The 21,828-nt window shown below is 48.7% G+C and overlaps 2 protein-coding genes across 4 annotated transcripts; both read right to left on the bottom strand.

Annotated features, from left to right (window-relative positions):
* Positions 1 to 16: 16 nt before the first annotated feature.
* SCAMP3 (secretory carrier membrane protein 3) lies at positions 17 to 5,575 on the bottom strand. Its single transcript, XM_036754468.1, has 9 exons — positions 5,315 to 5,575; positions 4,862 to 4,939; positions 3,830 to 3,949; positions 3,601 to 3,721; positions 3,201 to 3,329; positions 2,260 to 2,422; positions 2,051 to 2,152; positions 1,257 to 1,374; positions 17 to 512 (listed from the first exon to the last, which is right to left on the bottom strand). Exons 1-9 carry the CDS (start codon positions 5,378 to 5,380, stop codon positions 366 to 368), a joined length of 1,044 nt encoding a protein of 347 aa, XP_036610363.1. The 5' UTR covers positions 5,381 to 5,575; the 3' UTR covers positions 17 to 365.
* A 611-nt stretch (positions 5,576 to 6,186) lies between these two features.
* On the bottom strand, positions 6,187 to 16,282 carry CLK2 (CDC like kinase 2). Of its 3 annotated transcripts, none has more exons than XM_036754465.1 (13): positions 16,212 to 16,282; positions 13,895 to 14,064; positions 12,948 to 13,167; positions 12,143 to 12,230; positions 11,732 to 11,798; positions 11,441 to 11,557; positions 10,095 to 10,261; positions 9,139 to 9,233; positions 8,246 to 8,375; positions 8,054 to 8,136; positions 7,782 to 7,861; positions 7,206 to 7,296; positions 6,187 to 6,734 (listed from the first exon to the last, which is right to left on the bottom strand). In XM_036754465.1, exons 2-13 carry the CDS (start codon positions 14,062 to 14,064, stop codon positions 6,549 to 6,551), a joined length of 1,494 nt encoding a protein of 497 aa, XP_036610360.1. In that variant the 5' UTR covers positions 16,212 to 16,282; the 3' UTR covers positions 6,187 to 6,548. The 3 variants fall into 3 exon arrangements, with proteins under 3 accessions (XP_036610360.1, XP_036610361.1, XP_036610362.1); XM_036754466.1 differs by having other exon boundaries at positions 12,143 to 12,227; XM_036754467.1 differs by lacking the exons at positions 12,143 to 12,230; positions 13,895 to 14,064; positions 16,212 to 16,282 and having other exon boundaries at positions 12,948 to 12,966.
* Between the last annotated feature and the right edge of the window lie 5,546 nt (positions 16,283 to 21,828).

Here is a 21,828-nt window from a genome sequence, read left to right as displayed (position 1 = left end):
GACACTGAGGCTTGGCTCCAAGTTCTACTTTCCTTTATTTAAATAACTGAAGCATTAGCCTTGGCACAGCAGAGGGAAGCAGGGGCTCCCAAGGTGGGGTGAGGCCTGGGACGGTGGGGCAGAGTCGGGCAGTGGCTGGGACTGGGATCGGTACCCCTGGGTTCCTCTCACCCTCTTGGGCAGGCCCATTCTCACTGCCACAAAGATTAAGGCAGAGAGACAACGAATAAAAACACTTGTCTCTCTCCACAATCAATCCTAGGGAGAGATGAAAGGGGAGTAGAGCCAGCTTTGTCCAGAGCCAAGGTTGGGGTGCACCGGCTAGGGGAGGAGATAAGTAGGTGAGGAGGAGGAGGAGGAGGACATTATGGGTTCCGAAAGGCATTGTTGGCAGCACCTGCAGCTGCATTGGCCGCAGCCGTTCGGACTGCAGGGTTAGAGAAGACACCGGCAGCAAACTCCTGCTGGGCCTTCTGGAAACTGGCACCTGTGCGGCGGTACAGGGAGTGGATCTGGGGATTGTCAAAGAGGGGAAAGGCCTTTAACATGGTGACAGTCATAGACTGGCTGCTCAGCCCACCATTACTAAGGACTAGCTTTCATTTGACTCTATCATCTCCTCTGTCATTCATCCCCACCATCCCCATCACTTGGAAGCCATAACTCTTAGGAACAAGGTAGCAAGGGGAATCCAAAGGTGAGCGGTGAGGAAGCATGTGGAAAAGGATGATGGATGAATGGCTGTTGAATTAAACTGAAATGTTCTCAGGTGCCCCAGGAGGCTGACCCTAAACTTTTACCACGTAATTCTAGCCCTCCAATGACCCAGGAACCCACTAACTACCCCCTCCAGATTGGCTCCAGGCCCTGCTCACAATGAGATTGGCCCAAATTAAACTGGTCACACTGATGGCCCTATCAGTGATGGGGTTTATGAGGAGTAGGGAAAGCATATTCACCAGCTTCTCTTCTTTTGGCTCCCTGTGGCCCCTTCTGTATCTAACAACTGGCTCTGCCTTCCCTTTCAATGTTCATCATATTCAAATCCATTCAACAAAAATTACACATCTACCACATACAAGGCATTGGGGAAGATACAAAGGTAGGTAAGACCCGGGCCCTGCTCTCCAGTCACTGTGCATCCAGCACCCCATAACCAGCCTGTACTTTAAATGCCCCAATCCCTCTTCCCTTCACAAAAGACCTCCACATTCCTCCAACTTCCCAGCCCTGCCCCAGTCCCTGACCCTCATTACCCGCTTCAGCATCACAATGCCCAGTACAGCAATGCCAGTGAAGAACAAGGCAACTAGCAGCATGAGCACGGCCACAACTGTGTTGATCTTCAGCACCATCAGGGCCGAGATCCAGCCACTGCCGTTGGATAGAGGGAGAGAAGGGAAGCATGTGTCACAGGCAGGTCCGCCACTGCTTCTCTTTGGGCCTCCTCACCTATTCTCTTTCCAGTTTCCCATCCATCTGGTTAGAAGTCCCTATGACCCAGACCCTACTAGCTCATATGGCCCCACAATTCCAAATCTGTTGTAGCTCTCTTTCTCTTCCTGCTCAGTCTCAATGTTCTTGGCGGTTTCTCCCCTACAACTCTACACGTCACAGCCCAACTTGGATTATTTACTTCAGTGCGTTCTATTCACTGTCACTGCTGGATCTCACGTAGTCCTCTCTCCATTCCTTTTCCTCTAACACTGTCCTTCCTGCTTACATTCCCTGTTCTAGACTCTCCTCTTCTGGGAACTCTTCCCAGGCTGACCAACTACAGATTTCCTCTTAATCCCGTCACTGAGGTCTAGGGCTCTTCAGTCAATTTTCTGACTTTTCTTAGGAATTCACTGTCTCCCTTCATCAAACTAGTAGCTGTCCAGACCTTAGCACAGTGCTTGGTATACAGTAGATGTTTAATAAATGTTTACTGACCAAACTAGGGAGCTCATTTTCTTTCTTTGGATCTTTTGCTACCTGAGAAGAGTTCTACCTATATGGAGCACTCATGACAAACGAGAAGGGACACAGGGAGAGTGGACAGGCTAACCTGAATCCTGATGATGGGATGCCAATAGCCGCCAGCACGTATATCACGTCCTGGACGAAGAAAATGAAGAAAAAAACGAAGAAATTGAATGAACTGTCACTCCTGCAAGGGAACAGAAAGAGATGGGAGGGAGAGATGTTAGACATGAGGGGCAGACATGGGGCACAATCAATAAGCTTCCTCTTTCCCACAGTCCCATTCTTGCTCACCTGAAAGCCTTGTACATGGGGCGGTACCAGCAGACAAAGGAGCAAGGCGTGAAGAGTAGGGCCCAGAGGATGGAGAGCCCAAAACTGGAGCCACTGGACATAGGGGTCACACAGAAAGAAGCTAGGCAGGCAAGGAAATTCAGGAGAAGGGCCAAGGTACTGCCTGAGGGAGTGGGAGGAAGGAAAGTGTCAACATGGATGAAAATAAAGTATGCTTCAGTACTAATTACCCAAATCCCCCCTCTCCACTGGAAAAAAAGTTGTTAAGGAGATATCCGTCAGCTAGCTCAGGCACTGTCTTTCCACAAGGCCTTCACAGCTCCAGCTAGCCGAAAATGTTCTTTGGCACTTCAACTTTCCCTGGAGGGTGGATTTCTTTTTTGTTCCACCCCACCCTACCTGGTATTTATGTATGTGTATGTTGTATTACTCCATTAGCTATATATTGATGAGAATGTAAGCTCTATGAGGGCAAGGGCTGTGTCATTTTTTTATATCTCCAGTGCCTAGCATATAGTAATCACTTAATAAATGTTTGTTAAATTTAAGTGAATAAATTAACAAATGTTTATCCAGCTTTCCTGTGGCAGAAATTCATAAAAAGGAAGAGTCTATCCTTCCTCCTCCAAATTAATGGCAGATACAGGTCAAGCAAGTAACAAATATGTGTGATCACCTGGGAAACTGCACTTAGAGGAAAGGAGAATGGGTTCTGGTGGTGGTAGTGGGATCAAGGAAGAAGGCTTCCTGAAGGAGATGTCCTTGAGATGTGATGGCACACTAGCAAGAGATACTATTACATGACAGGTAGAAAGAAGTTGTTTTAGATATATGAAGTGTCTCAGAAGCAAAAGAGGGAAGTATCAGGCTCTCTCTTCCTCCCTGAAAGATACTCTTTATTCTTCTACCTAAACAAAGCCCTGTGGTTCCCCACTACTTACACATCCAGAGGTAGTACATAGTAGACACTGTCTTCTGGAACTCCTGGGGAATTTCCATGGAGATGTCTTGGAAGAAGCAGGGTTGGACAGGGCAAAATGAGGGCAGTGGAGGCCAGTTGTTTTGTCGGGCTGCAAGGTATAGAGTGATCAGGTGAGGAGGATACTAGAAGTCTGTCAGAGGCCAAGAGGGTAAAACTCAACAGATGGCAACTCTCTTTTTTCCATCAGGAGATTCCTGAAGGTTCATGAAGGGCACCAGTGAGGGAATGGTAAAAATGGCATTAAATGGAAATAATCCCTCTCCCTTTCTTGCTCATTTCAGAATGTTAGAAGACTTTACTCCCTGCCTGCATCCCACAAGAGCTGGCATGGTGTTTGGTTGCCATCACCAAAGACCTACTGGCAGAACCCCCTAGGGCTGCCTGCCGCAACTCCCTCTCCCGCCGGTCCAGCTCCTCTGCCTTTCGATTGAGCTCCTCCTGCCTTTTCAGAAGTTCTGCGGTGGCTGCTGCAGCTGAAGCCTACCCAGGGAGAGAAAGGCAGAGGGTGAGTCGGTACTGGGACGGTGTACGCTAGGGATAGCTCTGAGGAGCATTGCTTAACCCTCGGTACCTCTTCACACACAATACCTGAGTGTTATAGGAGCCATAATTCTTGGGTTCCGTGGGGCTGAGTTTTCTGGAAGGTTGCTGGTGGGGCTGGGTTGTTGGTGGAGGCGGTGGGGCAGGTGGCTCATAGGAAGGTGGTGACTATTCGAAAATAGACAGAAAGAAAGAATCCTAGAGCTAACCTTAGATATGATACAGTGACTTGGACATAGCAAATTTTCAATAAATGAATGTGGAATGAAATTAAATATAGGATTCCCTTTCACAATATCCTTGACGGAGAGCCCCCCATCGCTAGCTGAACACTTCCAATAATGGGAGGGGAATGGGGGCAGTGGAAGAAAGGTCTAATTGTTACTTCTTTCATGCTTTGATGAAAAACAGGAAAATACTAAGTCACCTGCTCTAATTGATTCTCACACCCCATATGAGCCATTAGGCATGAGCCCACGGCTTCTTCTATCCAACCTTTTCTATCTTAGCCTACTCATTTCCCGAGATCTGATTTCTAGTAAGACAAACAGGCTTCCTATCACCTGTTTATTCACTGCTTTCTCCCATCTCTGAGCCTAAGTACAATTTGTTTTCCTCTTATCTTCATTCACTATTTTCCCAGTCCTCCTCTTTATCCTCCTCCATATTACCATTCTTCCAGGAAGCCTCCCTAAACTGACACCATTAGCTCTATCTGTTCATTCTCTCCAGAGCTGATTTCAGCCTCAACTCCCTTTGGTCTTTGTGTCAAGCCATGGGATGATGCTAAAATAAAATGAATAGCTGCCCCTTACTTCACTGAATATACAACCTGATAGATCGATATCTAAGGTAGGATTTTTTCTAAGGTTCCTTCCAACTCTTAATGCTACAGAGGTGCTAGTGTTTCTATATCTCTCTTGTCATTTCTTAGGTCACATGTCAGACTCGATGAGAAAAGAGACAGTGTTTCTTCCCAGGGCTTTGCCGCTGGAGGACTTAGGAAGATGAAAAGAAGTCTATATGTTTACTCCCATCCTAGGGTTAGACCATATCTACCCATCCCAGGCACAGACTCACCTCACGGTTCTCAAAGGGGTTGTAGACATCGAGTGTGGCATACTGGGGGCTGGGTCGGTGCTGGGTGACGGCTGGGTCCTGGGGACAGAGACTAGGGGCTTAAAGTGGAGTTGGGGAGGCAGAAGGGTTCCCGGGGAGCTCCCCCTCCTAACCAAAGGCACTGAGGGAAATAGGGGCAGGGAGGGGGAGGGGAAAGGAAGTGAGACCCTGGCTTTGACAGCTTTCCCGAAATCCTACACCCCACCACCCATCCTCCCTAGACATGGGGGTACCTGAGTTGAGACACTGCCCCTCCCCCCAGGCCTGTGCCGAAGGATCCCGAGGCTAGAGGGATGAGCCAGGCTGCCAGGCTATCATCCACGTGTCAGTCCTCCCCGGGGGTTAAATGTCACCAGGTGCTGAGGGTCAGAGGTCAGCCTGGCCCAGCCACAGAAGGGGGTCGGTGCCTGTCACCTGAAAGGGGTTGTCAAACTCGCTGGGTTCGGCGAACGGGTTCCCACTATTCCCGCTCTGGGCCATGTCGGAAAGTCTGGCCTCGGCCTCGGCTTCAGCCTCGGCCTCGGCCTCAGCTCAGCCTTCTCCTGCTCCTCCTCCCCTCCACCACCTCTTCCGCGGCGGCGGCGGCGGCGGCGGCGGCGGCTCGCGGGGCTCCGTCCCTCTCGGCCCGCCCCGCTTCCCGACAGTACTGATTGGCTGTGAGGACCGGAAGAATCTGGGGAATCCCTGCAGCAAGGGGCGACTGCGCATGCGTCGGGGACCAAGGCGGAAGCGAAGAATCATTATTGGTCAGTCCCACTACGGACTCTGGTTACCGCCCCCTTGCTCATGTGACCGTCTCGCTGAGGAACTACGCCTCCCGGCAGGCACTGCACCATAACGCTCTTCAAGGGTAGCCCTGCGTGGCGTGGGGAGCCGATTCCCCATCCGTCTGGCGTCTGGCACCGTTCTGCCCGGCCAGCTTGATTCGACCGTTTACCACTTGGTCTTAAGCGCCCCCAAGGCCCCGATCTCGGACTCCTAGGTAACACGGAGCACTGCAGGCTTTCCACCTCATCTCCATAAACGTAGGTATGCCCAACCGGCTGCCCTGGGGGTTCCGGCCTTTCTCCAGTGTCAGCATCTTCTTAGCTGGGTTCCCCTGGGGCGGGCAGTAGTGACTCCTTTCAGACGACTCAGAAAAGCCTGCCAGTTGTTACGGTTTATTTCCCCCCATGGGAAGCTCATTAGCAACGGCGGGAATTATGTTATTTGACCAAATCTGGAGAATGCTCAGGTGTTCTTCAAATACCCAACTTATTTTCCCGAACTCCCAAATTCCAGATGGGTCAGTTGAAGCACATCATATTTTATTTCACAAAGACTGTACAAAATTCCTTATAAAACATAGGGTAGGTGCTACCTCACCACCTCATGCCCCCTCCAGCACTGCTGGAAGGAGCAAATGAAGGCCTGAGAGGGTGTTGAAGGGACAGCTTTTATATACAGGGCTTCAAAGGGGAAAGGGAATAAAGGCCAGAGAGCTCTGCTGTATGTACACTATCTCACATATTCACAGGTTTACAAAGGAGCCAGGAGGAGGGTGAGGGAAATTATGCTCCTGCTCCATTCTTTTGTATAAAAAAGCACCAGTGTCCCAGATTAGCCACTCATTGCCATTAGAGGCAACAAGGGGCCCCAGGCCCAGTTGTCACCGGCTGATATCTCGACTGGAGTCCCACACCTTAGCGCTTGGTGGTTCAGCCCTAAGGCGGGCAAAGAAAGGATGCTGAAGGGCTTCGCCCAGGGTCAGTCGCTTGGCGGGTTCATATTCTAGCATGCTCTCAATCAGGTCAAAAAGCTGGTGGTGCTCATCTGCCTCCGATGTCAGGTATCGCTGGTGGAGGGCAGGAAAAGGGTGAGCTGGGCTGCCCAGGGAAACCAGACCCTCCATGGTGGGCTGATTTGATTCTTCCTTTAGACTTGGTTTTGAGTACTTAAGAGCATCTAACCCAGACTAATATTTCTAAGCCATCCTATGTACCTCCCAACACCACCGTTACTCCTCTCCTTCGATTTCACAGCTCAATGTACACAAGAAGCCTCATCCCTGCTACATGAAACTAAATTTTCCTTATGTCTTCTACTTGATAATGTTTCCTAAAGTTAAGAGATCACATTTGTTCCTTCCCAAATATTTAGGATGCTGCTTTGACCTCTGACTCCGTATGAAAATTTTTTTAAACCACTGTTTTCAGCCTCTGTCCCCCAATGACATAACTTTTCCTTCGATTTCTTCCAACCCCTCCACTAGTCCCCAGAATTAAAAACTAGTCTTTGAGAATCCACCATCCCCAAGCCTGCTCACCCGCAGAGGTTTGCAATTCTCTCGCACATAACGGCCAGCCGATGTGTTCTCATCCCAATCCAGTCGACCCCGGTAAAAATACTTCTGCTTCCTGTTGGAGGTGGGGGTTTAGGGGATCCAAGGGGTTCTCATTCAGATAGGAAACTCCCCCACCTCCTTGATCTCAGTATAGAGAGGCAGCATCATTAAGTAGAAAGAATGCTGGTTTCGGAGCCAGGTAAGACCTGGCTTTGAAATGTACATCTGACACATACTACTTCTGTAACCATGAGCAAGTATTTAACTTTTCTGAACCTCCATTTCCCCGTCTATAAAAGGGTATTGTAATACTCACTTCATAGGGTTATGAGGACCAAATGAGAAAATATATGTAATGCACTTTGAAAGTCTTAAAGCACTATAAAATCATCAGTTTTATTATTAGATCCCTAGGCCTTGGCTGGCCATGAAAGTACCAAGAAGATTTGGAAAAAAAAGTGGGTACGTTGGAAAAATGTACCCACTTCTCAGGAAATCCCACTCCTCAGAGGGAGAGGATGAGTATTAAGGCTTCACCCAAGTTGGGCTCTCACCTACCTGGTCTTTCTGATCATTCGAGAGGGAATGGGCCCCAGGATCCTCTCCATCATGGCTAAGTGTTCTCGGTTGTCATGAGTCTGGGGGAATGAAGAGACAAATGGTCCATGGGGGAGGGGAGATGATGGATTAAGTACTAGGTAGATGGAAAGGCTTCTGAGTGGCAGAGATGGGCAGGAATGGTGGGTGGGAAGAACAGGGAGGTAGGTTCTCAGAAGGTAAAAGGGTAGGTAGGTGCCAGGGTATGATGCAAGGCGCCCTTTCCCCCTCACCTGGAACAAGGTGAAGCCAACGTAGTACTCGAAGATGATGCAGCCGATGCTCCACACGTCACAGGGCTGTGTCCAGCCGAGCTCTGGGTGTCGGGATGGGAGGGAGGGGGGGGAGGGGGAGATGGCGCTGTGAGGCCCCAGGTGGCCCCACCCTCACCCCACCCCATCCCAGATGGTCCTATCCTCCCTTACCCAAGATGACCTCTGGAGCTCGGTAATGTCGAGTGGAAACGATGGTGCTATGATGTTCATGGTCAAAAGTGGCACTGCCAAAATCCACTACCCGTACTGCTGTATTCTTCACACTCCGTTCATCCCGTTTCTAGAAGAAAAACAAGTGGAGATTTAATCTCAACTTCTAGTATAGCTACGACTTGGCCTCTTGCTTCAAGCACTGGAGCATTCTCACAAAGAACTCTTGAGGATGTATGCCATTTTTGCCTCCCACCCATTGCTTCACCAGCCAGAGACACCTCTTGCTTCCCAGCCTCCACATCTAGTTCAGCAAAGTACTCTCAGAAGTGGAGGCCAGGGGAGAATCAAGAATGATTACCAGCCAACCTGAGTGTCTATATGTATCCAGAATATTTCTCAACGTATGGCACTTAAATATTTATCTAAATAAAGATGCGAGTATACACATTTGTGTATATGAGAGATGGCTCGAGTCAGGGGAGGGACAGTGCTATCTCCCCTTGATCCCCACTCAGCTTTTATCTTTGGTTATTTTCCTCTGGTATTCAAGCTAGCTGAACAGGAAGAGAAGAGCAGACTGGAACATGAGTTTAGCCAGAACTACAGAAATGTGGGATCAATATCATTAATGTAATATTTGACAGAATTAAAAAAAACCCTCCCTACTGGAAAATAGTTCTCAGTTTTTCCCAATTCCTCCTGCAATTTAAGCTGGTTTTCTTCCTCTCGTTCTATTCTGGTATTCTTAGTCTTAGTGGGAACTGAAGTGGAGGCAGGGGAAAAGGAGATGATGTGGGAGACATAAAAGTGAAAAGGACAGGAAGCAAGGGAACAATTGAAGTGGCACAGCTGCCCCTACCCCTTTGCCAGAGAGGCTCCAGCCCTCTCACCTTCTCCAGGTTGTAGGTGAGCTCATAGTCCGAATTCACAAACAGGATGTTTTCTGGCTTGAGGTCCGTATGTGTCAGCTTGTTGTCATGGAGGACTGCAGGGGAGAGGGCGGGGTCAAGCCAACTCCTAAGCAGGGGCAGGGCTGAAGCATTCCAGCCTAGTCCAGTGGGTGGGATCAGAGTTGTCACAGAGGTTGGATCTAGGAACCACTCAGCAGTAGTGTCTATTTTACAGCCAATTAACTGACTGCACTAAGAACCCCTTCAACTCGTGGCTGACATCATCTACAAGGTCTATAGAGAAACTGGATACATTTAATTCTCACTGCCAAAGGAGGGAAAACTGTGATATGATATAAAAACCAGAGAATGATCCTCAAACCACATATCTGGCTTTGAAACATCTTTCTATATTGACCCAAACACATGGAGGCATCTGATGCCACAGAAATTCCCCAAACTTCAAAGCAAATCATGAAGTTGTCCTATGAAGATCTGACTCAAGAAGAAGCATGAAGCTGTCCAGATTCCCTATCCTGATCCCTGGGTCAACTCAACTACTCCCTGTTCCCCAGGTTCTTGCTGGGGGTGGATATCAACCTTGTCTGATGAATGCAGTCCCTAGCCTGGGCCAAATGGCTCTATCTAAATACTGGATGTCTGGCTTGTACCTTCCCTGGGAAGAAAGGGAAAGCAGTAATTGTTTTGATTTCAAAGGCCTTCTCTTCCAGCTCCGGATGGGCTGAATGTGGAGTGAGAGTAAAGAGAGATGGTGGTAACATCAGCCAAGGAGTTAAGTCAGAAGAAGAAGATGTCAAAGTGACATTGAAAGCAAGAATCGCAGATTTTAGTCAAGAGTTGGATGCTCAAGGGCTTCACGAGATCGAAGCTGAGCCTGAAGAGGTCCCCTCGGGAGGGGGTGCTGCCCTGAGCCCGCCTCTGCCCGCCCCACTCACACTTGACGGCCTGACACAGCTGGAAGGCCATGTGGCGCACTTGGTGGATGGGGTAGGGCAGGTAGTTGTTGTCTTTGAGGAAGTCGAAAGTGCTGAGGCCCAGGAGCTCGAAGGAGATACACATGTGGCCATGGTAGTCAAACCAGTCAAACATCTGGACACACAGGCTGAGGAGAGAGGGAAGGGGAGAGCAGTGAACCCCCTCTGCCTGCTCTTCCTCCGCCTGTAGCGGTGGCAGGGTGGGCTCACATGGCAGGACAAGGCCATCAGATCCAGGGCTGGTCAGGGGCCCTGCCTAGCGGTGGCCTACACCATGACTGCACTTAGAATCTCCTTTGCATGTGACACCGGAAGATCATCAAGCTAGTTTTCTTCCATCACTAAATAACTCAGGAGACCGTGTTTCCCTTATGAAGCCTTCCTGGATTGATCAGACAAAACAGATGCAGAGCTGGGTAGGGTCTTTGATGCCATCTAAGAGGAGATTTAGATCCAGAGCGCATATCCATTCTACATCCTAGGCTGCCTCCACTTACTTGGTGGTCTTCTACCCCATGCAATACAAATAACATTCTCTAGCTTCCACTACTAGTATGTATTTTTCTTGGCTCCATTCCTAAAATGCACTCATCCTTGACCAGTATTTTCTATAATATGTATGCATACATACCTCCAGTTCATTTGCATGTCTCCCCACACATGTGCACATGCACACACAAAAAGAAGTTTATAAGAGAGCCAACTTTGGAATCAGGAAGCCCAGAGTTTAGATACTTACCAGCTTTGTGATCATGGGCAAGTCACATGTTCTGAGCCTCAGGCATCAGTGGAGGGAGTTCCCACACCAACAAAACCACATGTCCCTAACACTGACATACATAAGTGCACATGTATGTGTATGTATGTATAAAAAGCCTGGCATGTGATAAGTGCATAATAAATGCCTGTTGATATAAATATTTTTGCCTATTTAATGTATGTACATACACGCACCCTCTCTCTAGTCCATTCATATTTTGGCTTAATACTTTTCTACTGCCATGTAATATATCCATATCTACCGCATCTCTTTGAGATCATGTTCCAGATATCAAGATTAGGTTATTACAAAAAGTCCTGTACTGTTATTATGTCACTCTGTATACTTAAGACCTTATAAATTTTTAAAAAATGCAAACAAGTATGATGCTGCTGGAGATAAAGAAATGGAAAAATGACAAGATGGAGAAGACTTGTACCCTCATGGTTTCTTCCTGTTTCCCAAAGGCCCACAAAATCCTGGGAATGTCTCTGGTGTGTGAGAAGGATGGAAACTCAAGCCTTCCTTCCCGCCCTGCCCTGCTTACTTCTTATTGTCTGGGTCCTTTTCATTGATCTTCTCCAACACATTGATTTCCAGTCGTGCTGCCTCTTTGTACTTTTCCACATTCTTAATGATCTTTAGGGCAACTCGAGCTCCACCCCTGCAGGATAGCAGGAGAAACTGTTGGTGGGTACTCAAGAACACTCCAGAATCTATGAAATTGGCTAAGAGATATGGAAATCAGCAAAGTGTACCCTAGATATGCTCCATCCCTCTATTCCTGAGATTGCCTGGGGGGATAAAAAGGGGTTAACAAAGAAGGGTTAGCTCATACCTTCGATGATCCACACACTGTACAACCCGGCCAAAGGTCCCCTCTCCTAGAGTGCTCACAATCTCATCTGAAATGGTATAGAATGGGATTGGGGGAGAGGGAAGGAGAGAGAAAGTAGGGTAAGCTTAGTTGGTAGATGAGCATACTGACTTGGGGACAGGAGATGACAGAAGGGGGAGATAGATAAGTCATGGGAGGAGTCCCCTGACCGATTCCCACCACCTAAACCCAGGGTCAGAAGAGCTGGAAGTGGGCTATAGGGATCAATTTATAATAACAACTCAAACCACCCATATGACAAACATCACAGAGAAGAGACAGAAAGAGGCAGTGACTTGGGTTGGCATAGGGGAGGTTAAGATGTTTATAGGACCATTACAAGCTATAGGATTGTTACGATTTGGCTTGTACATCGCTCTTGTAGCCAGTCCCCGACGTGGTAGATGAGGTGACCCTCAGCGTCGTCCTCCACACTCTTGGCTCTCCGGCTGCTGTGCTGCTGTCAGGGGGCGGTGGGGGGTAGGAGCGAGCCAGGTGTCGGAGCGGGGGCCGAAGGGAGGCGGGGTGAATGGTAGAGGGGCCACCGGTCACAGGCGCCCAGCCAAGGGGGACAGACGATGACGGGGGACAGCGGAAGGTAATACGTCAGATGTAATAAGGCGGATTGGGGAAAGAAGAGAGAGCGACGTACAATCCCAGGTTCCCAAACCCAAAGTGGGGTTAGGAGGAGGAATGGGGCAGAGCAAAGAAGTGGTTTAGTTGCTATGGTCACCCACCGTCCCATGACAGACAACAACGTCTCCTCCATGGGGCAGAGATTTACCCTACCCCCCATCAATTCCCCCCACAGAGATAGGTACAGAGCCTGAAGGAGAGAGGCATATCCCAAAGCAAGGCCTCACTTTATTATAAATTGTTGTTATTAAATAATAAGCAGTCAAGGCATTCAGAACAGAACTGATCATCCTAAGAACAGCAGGTATAGTACGCCAAAGAGGGCACTTAGTGAGAATATACACACACAGTGTTGATATAATCCAAGTTCTAACGTCCTAGTGTCCTTCAAGAGCCAGAGAGTTTCAGAGGAAGACTGGCCTAGTGCCCACCACAGTATCCACACCCCATAGCACAGCTGAAAACAAGGTCATTTCCTACTTACCCAGAATCCTAAGAATCTTGAAGAATGGAGAGAGAAGAGATAGTGTTCAGTACTCACCGAAGATGAATGGCTGAATGTCCGGCTATGCCGTCTCCGTCGCCTGTGTTTCCTACGGCTACTTCGTTGGCTACGGTAGCTGTCATCGCGGTGGTACTCATAGGAATGTCGATACTCAGCTTCATAGTAAGGTTCTCCTCGTTCCCGGCTGTAGTCACGCCTATAGCTGCCACAGTATCGTCGGTCATAAGCCCGCCGGTCAGAAGAGTGGTCATCATAGCTGACAGGAGAGAAAGAAGTAATAAACACTAAACCAATCTGATATGGGAAGGGCAGCTTCCCCCATTCTCTCATAGCTATCTATAAGCTCTGCCATACCAGGTGACATCAAACAACATAGTAGTCAGTTTCCCTCTCTTCTCCAGTTTTCCCCATTAGTAAGGATAAAAAAGAGACATTAACAGGAAAGAGATATCAAACCTCCTCCTAGTCACCTTAGGAGCCCAAGGCCCAGGAGAGTGAGCTAAGAGAAATTATCCAAAGAGAACACCCCCACACACATACAAGCATCACCCACTCAAAAACATTCCACAAAACAACAAAACCCACTTGACTCCTTTTTATCCCCTCCTTTATAGGTACTGAAAATCGACCTCTTTTCAGGCACTTTCCCTGAAGAACTCCACTTACTATCCATACCACCAGCACGCTCACTGACCTATCTTATTAAGCCACAGTCATTTTATGTGAGTGTTCTGCTTCTTCAACTAGACTACAAGTATACCAAAGACAAGAATCTTAACTATTTTATATCTAATTTTCCCTGTCAATATTTACTCCCACCTGCCTACCCACATCCAAGAGCTCTGTTTAGATTGGGTATTCAGTAAATATTGTTGATACTATAACAGTTGCAAAGTTTACGGAGTTATAAGAATTCTGCAATCATACAATTCTTCTTTTTTTTATTCTATCTTGAGTTGTCTAAGAACCTCCTAATCCCTCACCTCCTAGAACGGACATGATAGCTGTCTTCTCGCCGACGCCGCCGAGTCCGGTCACTGCTGCTGGACCAAGAATGGCTTCTCCGTCGCTTATGTTTTCGACTACGGTAATGTTCATGGTAGCTACCCCGGCTGCCCCTTTCTGAAGAGCGGTATCTTCGGGGGTGAGGCATCTGAAAGAAGAGGAGGAGACAAGTGAGGGAGGCAGAGTTTTGTGACAAATACTGATCTTTCTGTCTCTCCTACAAAGACCTGTGGTGTTAAATAATCAACTTCCTATATGACCTCCTTTATCAACTATATTTGTTCCTGCCTTTGTGCCCCCTTTCCTTCTTCACAATCTAGCTCAAAATTTCAATAAATTTTTTCATAAATGACCCTACCTGGATTATTCTTCTACCTTGATTCCCCTTTGCATTGTAAGCTTTCACTTGTTAAAACATGTATATAATATGGCTTTTTGGGTCTACTGTCCTTGTTTTTGCTCTTACTATTCATCTACTCATCCTTTAAAGCCAAGGTTAAACATTTCCTTCTTCGTAAACTTTCCTCAATCTTTCCACACTCAACACACAAGTTTTACACACGTGTATTATCTTGTATTAAAGATGTTTGTGTCCTATTCCCTTCCTCGATTATATTCACTACAAAAGCAAAAAGGCTCTTATTTAACTTTATTCCTCTCCATGCATTTACCACAGTAATTTGCACATAGTAGGTGCTTAACATTTATTGGATAGAGGTTGAAAGACTGTTATGGGTTACAACACAGAATAGACCTGTGTTAAACTAGTTTTGCTTACAGAATATAGCAAATCTTCAAAATATATTGCCTAAGTGATGTAATTTCATTATGTATTCAGTTTTTTAAAACTAGACTGTTAAGTACATCGAGGACAAGAATCTTAACAATTTTATATCTAATTTCCTTTGCCAATTCTCTACTACCCTCTTACCTATGCAGGATCCACATAATTGTACAGAATGAATATCCAATAAATACTGTTAATTTGCTATTACAGTTCTAGGGATCTGAGTCTCAGAACTATAAGGTACAACTGGAATGGTCCCCCCATCTCTCTTAGAATCTCTCTTAGACCCTGCTGGATTCTGCTTTCCAGCAGGCCATTCCCCTCTTGTATTCAGAGGGTATGAAGAATGGCTAGTTTTTAAATTGCTATTAGCACTTCTTGGCTAAGATCTGACTACCCCCCAGCTGCCATGGAGGGGTAGGAGGAAGGAGGAGGAACAGTGATCTTCTTTCTCCCTGTTCCCCACAAGCCAATAGTGGGAAGCTTTCAGAGGCAAATAGTAGTCACAGGTGAATGAGGTTGGGGAGGAGAGGGGGGGAAGAGGGGAGAGAAGGGGAGGGAAAGAGGGGGAGGGGGGGGGAAGAGGGGGTAAGAGGGGGAGGGGGGGAGGAGAGAGAGAGAGAGAAAGAGACAGAGAGTGGGAGAGAGAAAGAGAGGGGGAGAGGGAGGGAGAGAGAGAGAGAGAGATGTGGTAAGAGTTCCATTACAGTACTCAGACATCTGGGTCATATTCTGAGTCTCTCCTCACTCCCAGCCCAACTCTGAACTGAAGAGGCTGATATTTGGCTAAGTTCCTGGTCTGGGGGTAGGGAAGAATATAAAGGAAACGATAAGACGATATTGTCTCCTTAGGACACTATAGTCACCCCTTCCTGATCTGTAAATTGGGAATATTTGTCCTACAAGTACAACTGAAACAATACACTTACACCGTACTTTAGTAATCTTAAACCTGTACAAATCTTATAACCCCCAAGCACCGAGAATCCTCCTCCATTTCAACCCAGTCCTAGACCACCTCAACTGCCCCTAGAAGTCCCCTACCGAGCACCGCCCTCCTACAAACTACTACGAAGGAAACCTCTGCCACGACCGACTTCTAAGTCTCGCCTCTTTTCTTTTTCTTTACTTGCTCAAGCAATCAAGGCCCAAGGAGCTACCGAGGTGCACCAGCACCCTGTGGTCTCGCACACCCAGCCTAAGTCCTCCTAACGCGCGCTGTCCCCGCCGCCCCTTCCCTCGCCACACCTCGGTCTCTGACCCCCGGTCACTTCTGCCCAAGTCCCCTTCCCCCATACCTTCCGGCTGCCCACTGGACAGGGCCAGCCCCTTCCCACACCGTTCCTATTCTCCTCAACAGCTAGCAACAGCCTTCGCCCTGCCGCACCGCCGCGACCCCAGCCCCACTTGGGCCCCGCACCCCCAGGCCCCGGCCCTCCCCGCGGCGCGCGCCCCCGCGGCCGCCATCTTGCCGCGCGCCCCCGCGGCCCTCCAGCCCGCGCGCTCACCGTTCTGGCTGCTAGGCCCGTGCGCTTGTCCCACAGGAAGTCCGTGATGGCGGCGGCGCTGCGGCCGGAGACCGGCCCCCACCCCCCGCGGCGACGGTCTGCGGCTCCTCCCTCCCCCCCGACCCACGCAACCAGGAGCCTCGGACCCACCGAACCCGGCCCTGGGCCCCGCTGCGCTCGGTTCTGCTTCCGCCTGGCCCTCTCCCGCCCCCCCCCCCCGGGATCTATCGCCTCCGCGCCGCCCGCAGCTCGCCTCCCACTCCGGGCCTGGCCCCGGCCACGGCTCCGGCTCCGGCCCCCGGCCCCGGCCCCGGCCCCGGCTCCGGCCGCTCCACTCCGCCGCCGCCGCCGCCGCCGCGAGCGAGCACGCACGCACGTCCTGCGTCCCTTCCCAGCTCCCTCCGACTCCTCCCGTCGGGGTCGCGCACGTCGCCGTCGTCTTCGCGTTTACTCGCGGGAACTCGCCCGTCGAGGAAGGAGGCGAGGAGGAGGAAATGGCCTATTGAGAATGATGGAGGGGAACCCATGGAGCCCGTGCGAGCGGGCGGGGCGTCAGCCACATCGCTCCTACGCCGCCTCTCCTCCTGCCCCGAAACCTTCTCGGGTCTGAGGCCTGGGTCGATCCTAGAAAGTGCTTTGAGATCGTCCTGCGTCGTAAGCGGAGTCCCTGCCTCACCCCAGTTACCATCCTGCCGCTCATACAACTAGGGACTCATCCGGAACCTTCTTCGTCCGTTGTGGTGGAAATGGGTCTCTTCCCTCCCACCCCTTACCCCAAGATCTTCAGGGAAAGAGCAACAGCCACACCATACGCCCTCTACCGCGTGTGACTTTGGGCTTTGTTAGTGTCGCTTTCCTGCGGTCCCACCGCATCCTCCTCTGGGTCGCTTAGAACATGAGGAATGGAGGACGGTGTGTCTGGACCGGTGCTAGAAGAGGGCACGATCCCAAGCTTTCTTATCACCAGATTTCATTTTACCGCCTTGTCCCAGGTTCTCAGGCTTCGGCTTAGGAATACAAATGGGGAAAGGCAATGTCAGGAGCATTCCATGGGTATCACAAACATTTCTTAGTGGGACCAAATAGAGAGGGGCGAGTGTAGCCGCTGATGTCCCTTATTTAATTCAGTTCGACATTTATTTGGCCCTTATTAGGTGCTGAGAGCACTGTTTCAGCTGACGATATGGTTACTACTTTGATGGAGCAACATAATTATATAATACTAGCTTGCATTTATGTAGTGTTACAATTTATAGAATGCTTGACATACATTATTTTATTTGATCCTCACAGCAGCCCTGTGAGGTAAGTAAGTACAAATGTTGTTTGCCCTACTTTACAGATGAAGAAACTGAACCCCAGAGAGGTTTTGAGTCAGCCAAGATCACATTTCTGCAGAGGCAGAAGTTACACTCAGATTTTCTAACTCCAAGTCCAGTGCTTTCACTACACTATCGCTCCCCTTTACGCTCTCCAGATTTTGGAGAGCAACAAGGCTTGGTAGAGGAGGTACCTCTTATCTACCCAGTAAGACTGTAAGATTCTCAGAGGCAGTCAATATGTCTTCTTTTCTATCACTGAAACGATTTTTTGACATCTTTTATTTATTTACAAATTTAAAGATGCCTTAAAAAAATAAACCAAAGAGAAGTGAGAGGTGCAGGTACCCCAGGAAAGTATACAGAAGTTAGTGGGAGGCTAGGCCCACTCACTCACTCCTCAGCCTATTAGGCCTGGGTCTATTAAAAAGGTTCAGCCGTCCTAATAGGAGGTTGTCAGAAGCCATGGTGTCAAAGCAGAATAGATTTCTTGCACCATTGTCCATCATGCTTCTTCAAGTCTAGCCCCGAAGAATGGAGGCCAGCAGGGCAGGATATGACATTAGAGTTGGATCTAATATGTTAAAAAGCCTTGTAGGTACTATTATTATGGCAATTTTAGAGATGAGAAAACAGACAAACAAGTTAAGTGACTTGCCTAGGGTCACACAGCTCATAAGGGTCTCCATCTGGATTTGAATTTAGGACTTCCTGACTCTTGGTACAATGCTCTATTCACTGTGCCAACTAGCTGAGGTATTGCAAGCCTGTGCCAGGCTACCTACAGAATCATCCTATAGGTTCAACTTCCATGTCTCTTCCCACCAGCTTATCCCCCTGTGCCTGGAATGCTCTCCCTCATGATCTCCACCTTTATATTCTCTGGCTTGCTTCAAGACTCAGCTCAAATCTCACCTTCTGCAAAGAGGCCTTTTGCTGGTGTTCCCCACCACCATGCCATTTTTTAAAGATTACCTCCAATTAACATTGTATATATCTTGTAAATACACAGTTGTCTCTATGTTGTCTCCCCCATTAGAATGTAAGCTTCCTAAGGGCAGGGTTTTATTTTTGCCTTTCCTTGTATCCTTAGCACTCAGTATAGTGCCAGGAACTGACTGAAAAAAAGGGTTTGGTGACATTGCCCCCTGCCCCTTAAACTCATCTATCTCTGTAACAGATCCAAGGCTCTCCTAGCAGAGAATCCGTGGGCTTCTCTTCTTCTGTATATCTGCCTATGGGCTTCCTCTGGTTTCCTTTAAGTCCCAATTAAAATCCCATCTTCTACTGGAAGCCATTCCCAACCCCTCTCTAATTCTAATGCCTCCCCCCTCTTATTTACTCCTTATTTATCCTGTATATAGCTGGTTGGTACATATTTGTTTGTTGCTTGTCTCCTTGGTTACATTTCAAGCTCCTCGAGAGGAAAGACTGTCTTTTGACTCTTTGTGTATCCCAATGCGTATTATAAGTGTTTATCCACTTACTGATGACCCATTGGGTAGGAAGGACTCTCACATTCTCTACCTTACGGAGCGAACACCAGACATTGGAAGCCCCCTAAAAAAGCTGGAGGCAGACGAATCTACCTCTCCAATCCCATCAATCCTGTTCCCTCTCACATTGCCATTGTGCATGTAGTATCTACTGGCCTAAGGAAGTTAAGTAGAAGACTCCACCGTTCACCACCATCTCTAGAATAGTGCTGGACATTCAATAAGTATTCTCTGTAAGTGGCTTTCAGACACAGCTGAAAATGTTGCAATCCAATCTTCTAACTACTGAAACAACTTGAGTCTCAAAACACGGGGTGGGGGGGGCGTTGGGAGGGAGGGCCAAGAGCAAGGATGAGATGGCAGATTTGGAGGCTGAAAGTATCATTGGGAAACAATGGGAGGCAATCCACCATCACTCAGAAAAGCACAGAGGAGGCTGGTTAGAGAGAGGAGGGTTGGGGGGACTGAGAAATGAAGGCTCAGATATAGAATGGGAGAACAGAAGACTGAAGAAAGCTGGAAGTGGAACTTGGGGTGGGAAGAGTCAAAGATGGAATAGAAGAAGCATGGAGATAGGAAGAGTTTGGAAAAGGATATATATTGGAAAAGGATATATATTTTTAAAAACTCATACTACATCATAGAAGCTCATAGGTTCCTATGCCATCCTTTCCTTTTTTGTATATTGTAATGTTTGTGTTTGTTGACTGTCACATTTATAATTTTTTTTAAAAGAGCATCAAGCATGGGATAGAAGGAATCGAGGAAATGTCAGAAGGGGAGCTGAGATTAACCTGAAATAGTCATAAGAAAGAGAGAGAAAGATAAAATCTGATGAGGTGGGCTGAGGATCATTCCAGTGAAAAGGTATGAGGGAAAATGGGCAGAAATTGGCCATAGAATTTAGACCAGAAAAGACCCTTGGTCCAACTCTCTTATTTTAAAGATGGAGAAACTGAGACTCACAAAGGGGAAATTATGTGCTTGTGTCACACTGTATTGGTAATTAAGGTGGGACTTTTTTACTGTTTTAGAATGTTAAATTGTCTTTGAGCCTTACTAGGTGCTAAACCCCAGGCCCACATCCTTTTGCTGATTAGGTGTGAATCCTTTGAGCCCTGAAGAGAGTATAAAAGCTAAACCATTAGCATTCTGTCTAGGGCTCTCACTCATGGAGGAGTGTTGATGTGGAGACTCTGGGCAGCTGTCATTAAGAGTCTCTGGCTTGTGAACCCAGATGTTGATGCTTTCCTGGTAACTATGAATTGTGATTTGGTCTCTTTCTAATGTATGTTTGTAATTTGTATTTGCTCTGAAGTTCGGGGTGCTGACTTTTCTTCCTGAACTAAGTGAATGATATTCGTATGTTGGATTAAAGTAAGACTGTTAACCCCTTAATGCTGCTTTCCTTAGTAAAGCAGATCAAAGAACCTGTGCTGGCAGCTCTTGTTGTTGGGCTTGTGTTGGTCTTTCACCCCCACAACAGCTGCTAGCTGAATCGTTGCTACACACACAGATATTAAGTGGGAGATTCTGGATTCAAACCCAGGACCTCTGATTTCCAGTGCAGTAGACTGAAGCAAGGTTAGATATAGAGTGGTGGAGTGGTGCCTAAAAGAAGGTTGAGTTAGGGGACTTGGGGATAGGGTGGAAGATCATTGGAAGGAGGACTAGTAATGGGCAGGAGGGCACAGGGCTGACGGGCAGGTCTAGCATCAGGGATGAGAGGAGGCAAGGCTACTTGAAGGATAATAGGAGGAGACTGGCTGGGAGTAGGATGGGAAGGTTATGGGCAAGAAAGGAGCTGGGGATAACAGCATTTACATAGTGCTTTGAGATTGGCAAAGCATTTTATATATGTTGTTTCATTCGATCCTCACAACAACACTGTGAAGTAGGTTCTATTTTTACTTCCATTTTACAGATGAGAAAATTGAGACAGAGAGGTTCAGTAATTAGCACAGGGTCAGCAGCTAATGAGTGCCTGAGTCCGAATATGAACTCAGGTCCTCCTGACTCCAAGTCCAACACTATCCACTAAATCATGTAAATTGATGGGTAGAGGACAACCAGGGGCTGAGAATGCTCAAGGGTCACTGGCAAGAGAGGTGAGCCTGAGAGCAAGAGGGAAGAGTAGTAGACAAGCAGTAGCTAGCAGGTGGCGGCAGTGACGGGAATGATGGATTATGGGCAGGAGGATGGGACCGAAGGGAAGGCTGGAAGATCAGGAGTAGGAGACAGGCCTAGGGGCAAGATGGAGGGTCGTAAATACGGCGGTAGTCCAGCTGCAGAGGGAGGACAGTCTACCTCCACTGCTCTCCCTTTTCTTCCCAGACCCAAGCCAGCGCGCGCCCTAATCTAGAACACTGGGCTTCGAGCAGCTCCCCACGCCTCCCAGGCTTTCTGGTCAGACAAGCTCTTTATTCCATTCTCTCAGGGCCTCGCAACAAGACCCAGAGTCTAGGACTCTGTGCTGGACCCCGCCCCACCCCGCCTCTGGGCGGCCGACACCCGGCCCTCCCCCTCTCCGGGACCACTGAAAGTGGCCCGCCCCACCCTCTCCCTTCAGCTCCCGCCTGGGGGCGTGCTCTCCTCTCCAGCGGCCAGCCGGGTCTCCGCCCCGCTCCCCGCCCGTCACACACACCCCCTCCGCCCCAAGCGCCGGCAGCTGGGAGCAGCCGCCCGCCTCGCCGCCTCCGCTCCTAGCCCGCGGGGCTGCACCGCCGGCTCCGGCTCCCACTCGGCTAGAGCTCCGCTCTGGCTCCGGGGGCTGCGGGGGCGGGGGCGGGGTCGCAATGGCCT

The sequence above is a fragment of the Trichosurus vulpecula genome, chromosome 4 (assembly GCF_011100635.1).
Source record: "Trichosurus vulpecula isolate mTriVul1 chromosome 4, mTriVul1.pri, whole genome shotgun sequence".
Taxonomy (NCBI): domain Eukaryota; kingdom Metazoa; phylum Chordata; class Mammalia; order Diprotodontia; family Phalangeridae; genus Trichosurus; species Trichosurus vulpecula.
The sequence above is the reverse complement of the archived record's forward strand: the minus strand, read 5'-3'. Positions and strand labels throughout refer to the sequence as shown.

Bases quoted from the DNA above. Each gene is read 5' to 3' on its own strand.
- SCAMP3 (XM_036754468.1), bottom strand. From the start codon at position 5,380: ATGGCCCAGAGCGGGAATAGTGGGAACCCGTTCGCCGAACCCAGCGAG. The intron at 3,950-4,861 runs GTGAGTCTGTGC...ATTTTCGAATAG, and splicing joins ACCCCTTTGAGAACCGTGAG to TCACCACCTTCCTATGAGCC. The intron at 2,153-2,259 runs GTGAGCAAGAAT...GTTCCCTTGCAG, and splicing joins CCCATGTACAAGGCTTTCAG to GAGTGACAGTTCATTCAATT.
- CLK2 (XM_036754465.1), bottom strand. From the start codon at position 14,064: ATGCCTCACCCCCGAAGATACCGCTCTTCAGAAAGGGGCAGCCGGGGT. The intron at 12,231-12,947 runs GTGAGTACTGAA...GCCCCCTGACAG, and splicing joins CATTCAGCCATTCATCTTCG to CAGCACAGCAGCCGGAGAGC. The intron at 7,297-7,781 runs GTAGGTGAGAGC...CACCTCCAACAG, and splicing joins CGAATGATCAGAAAGACCAG to GAAGCAGAAGTATTTTTACC.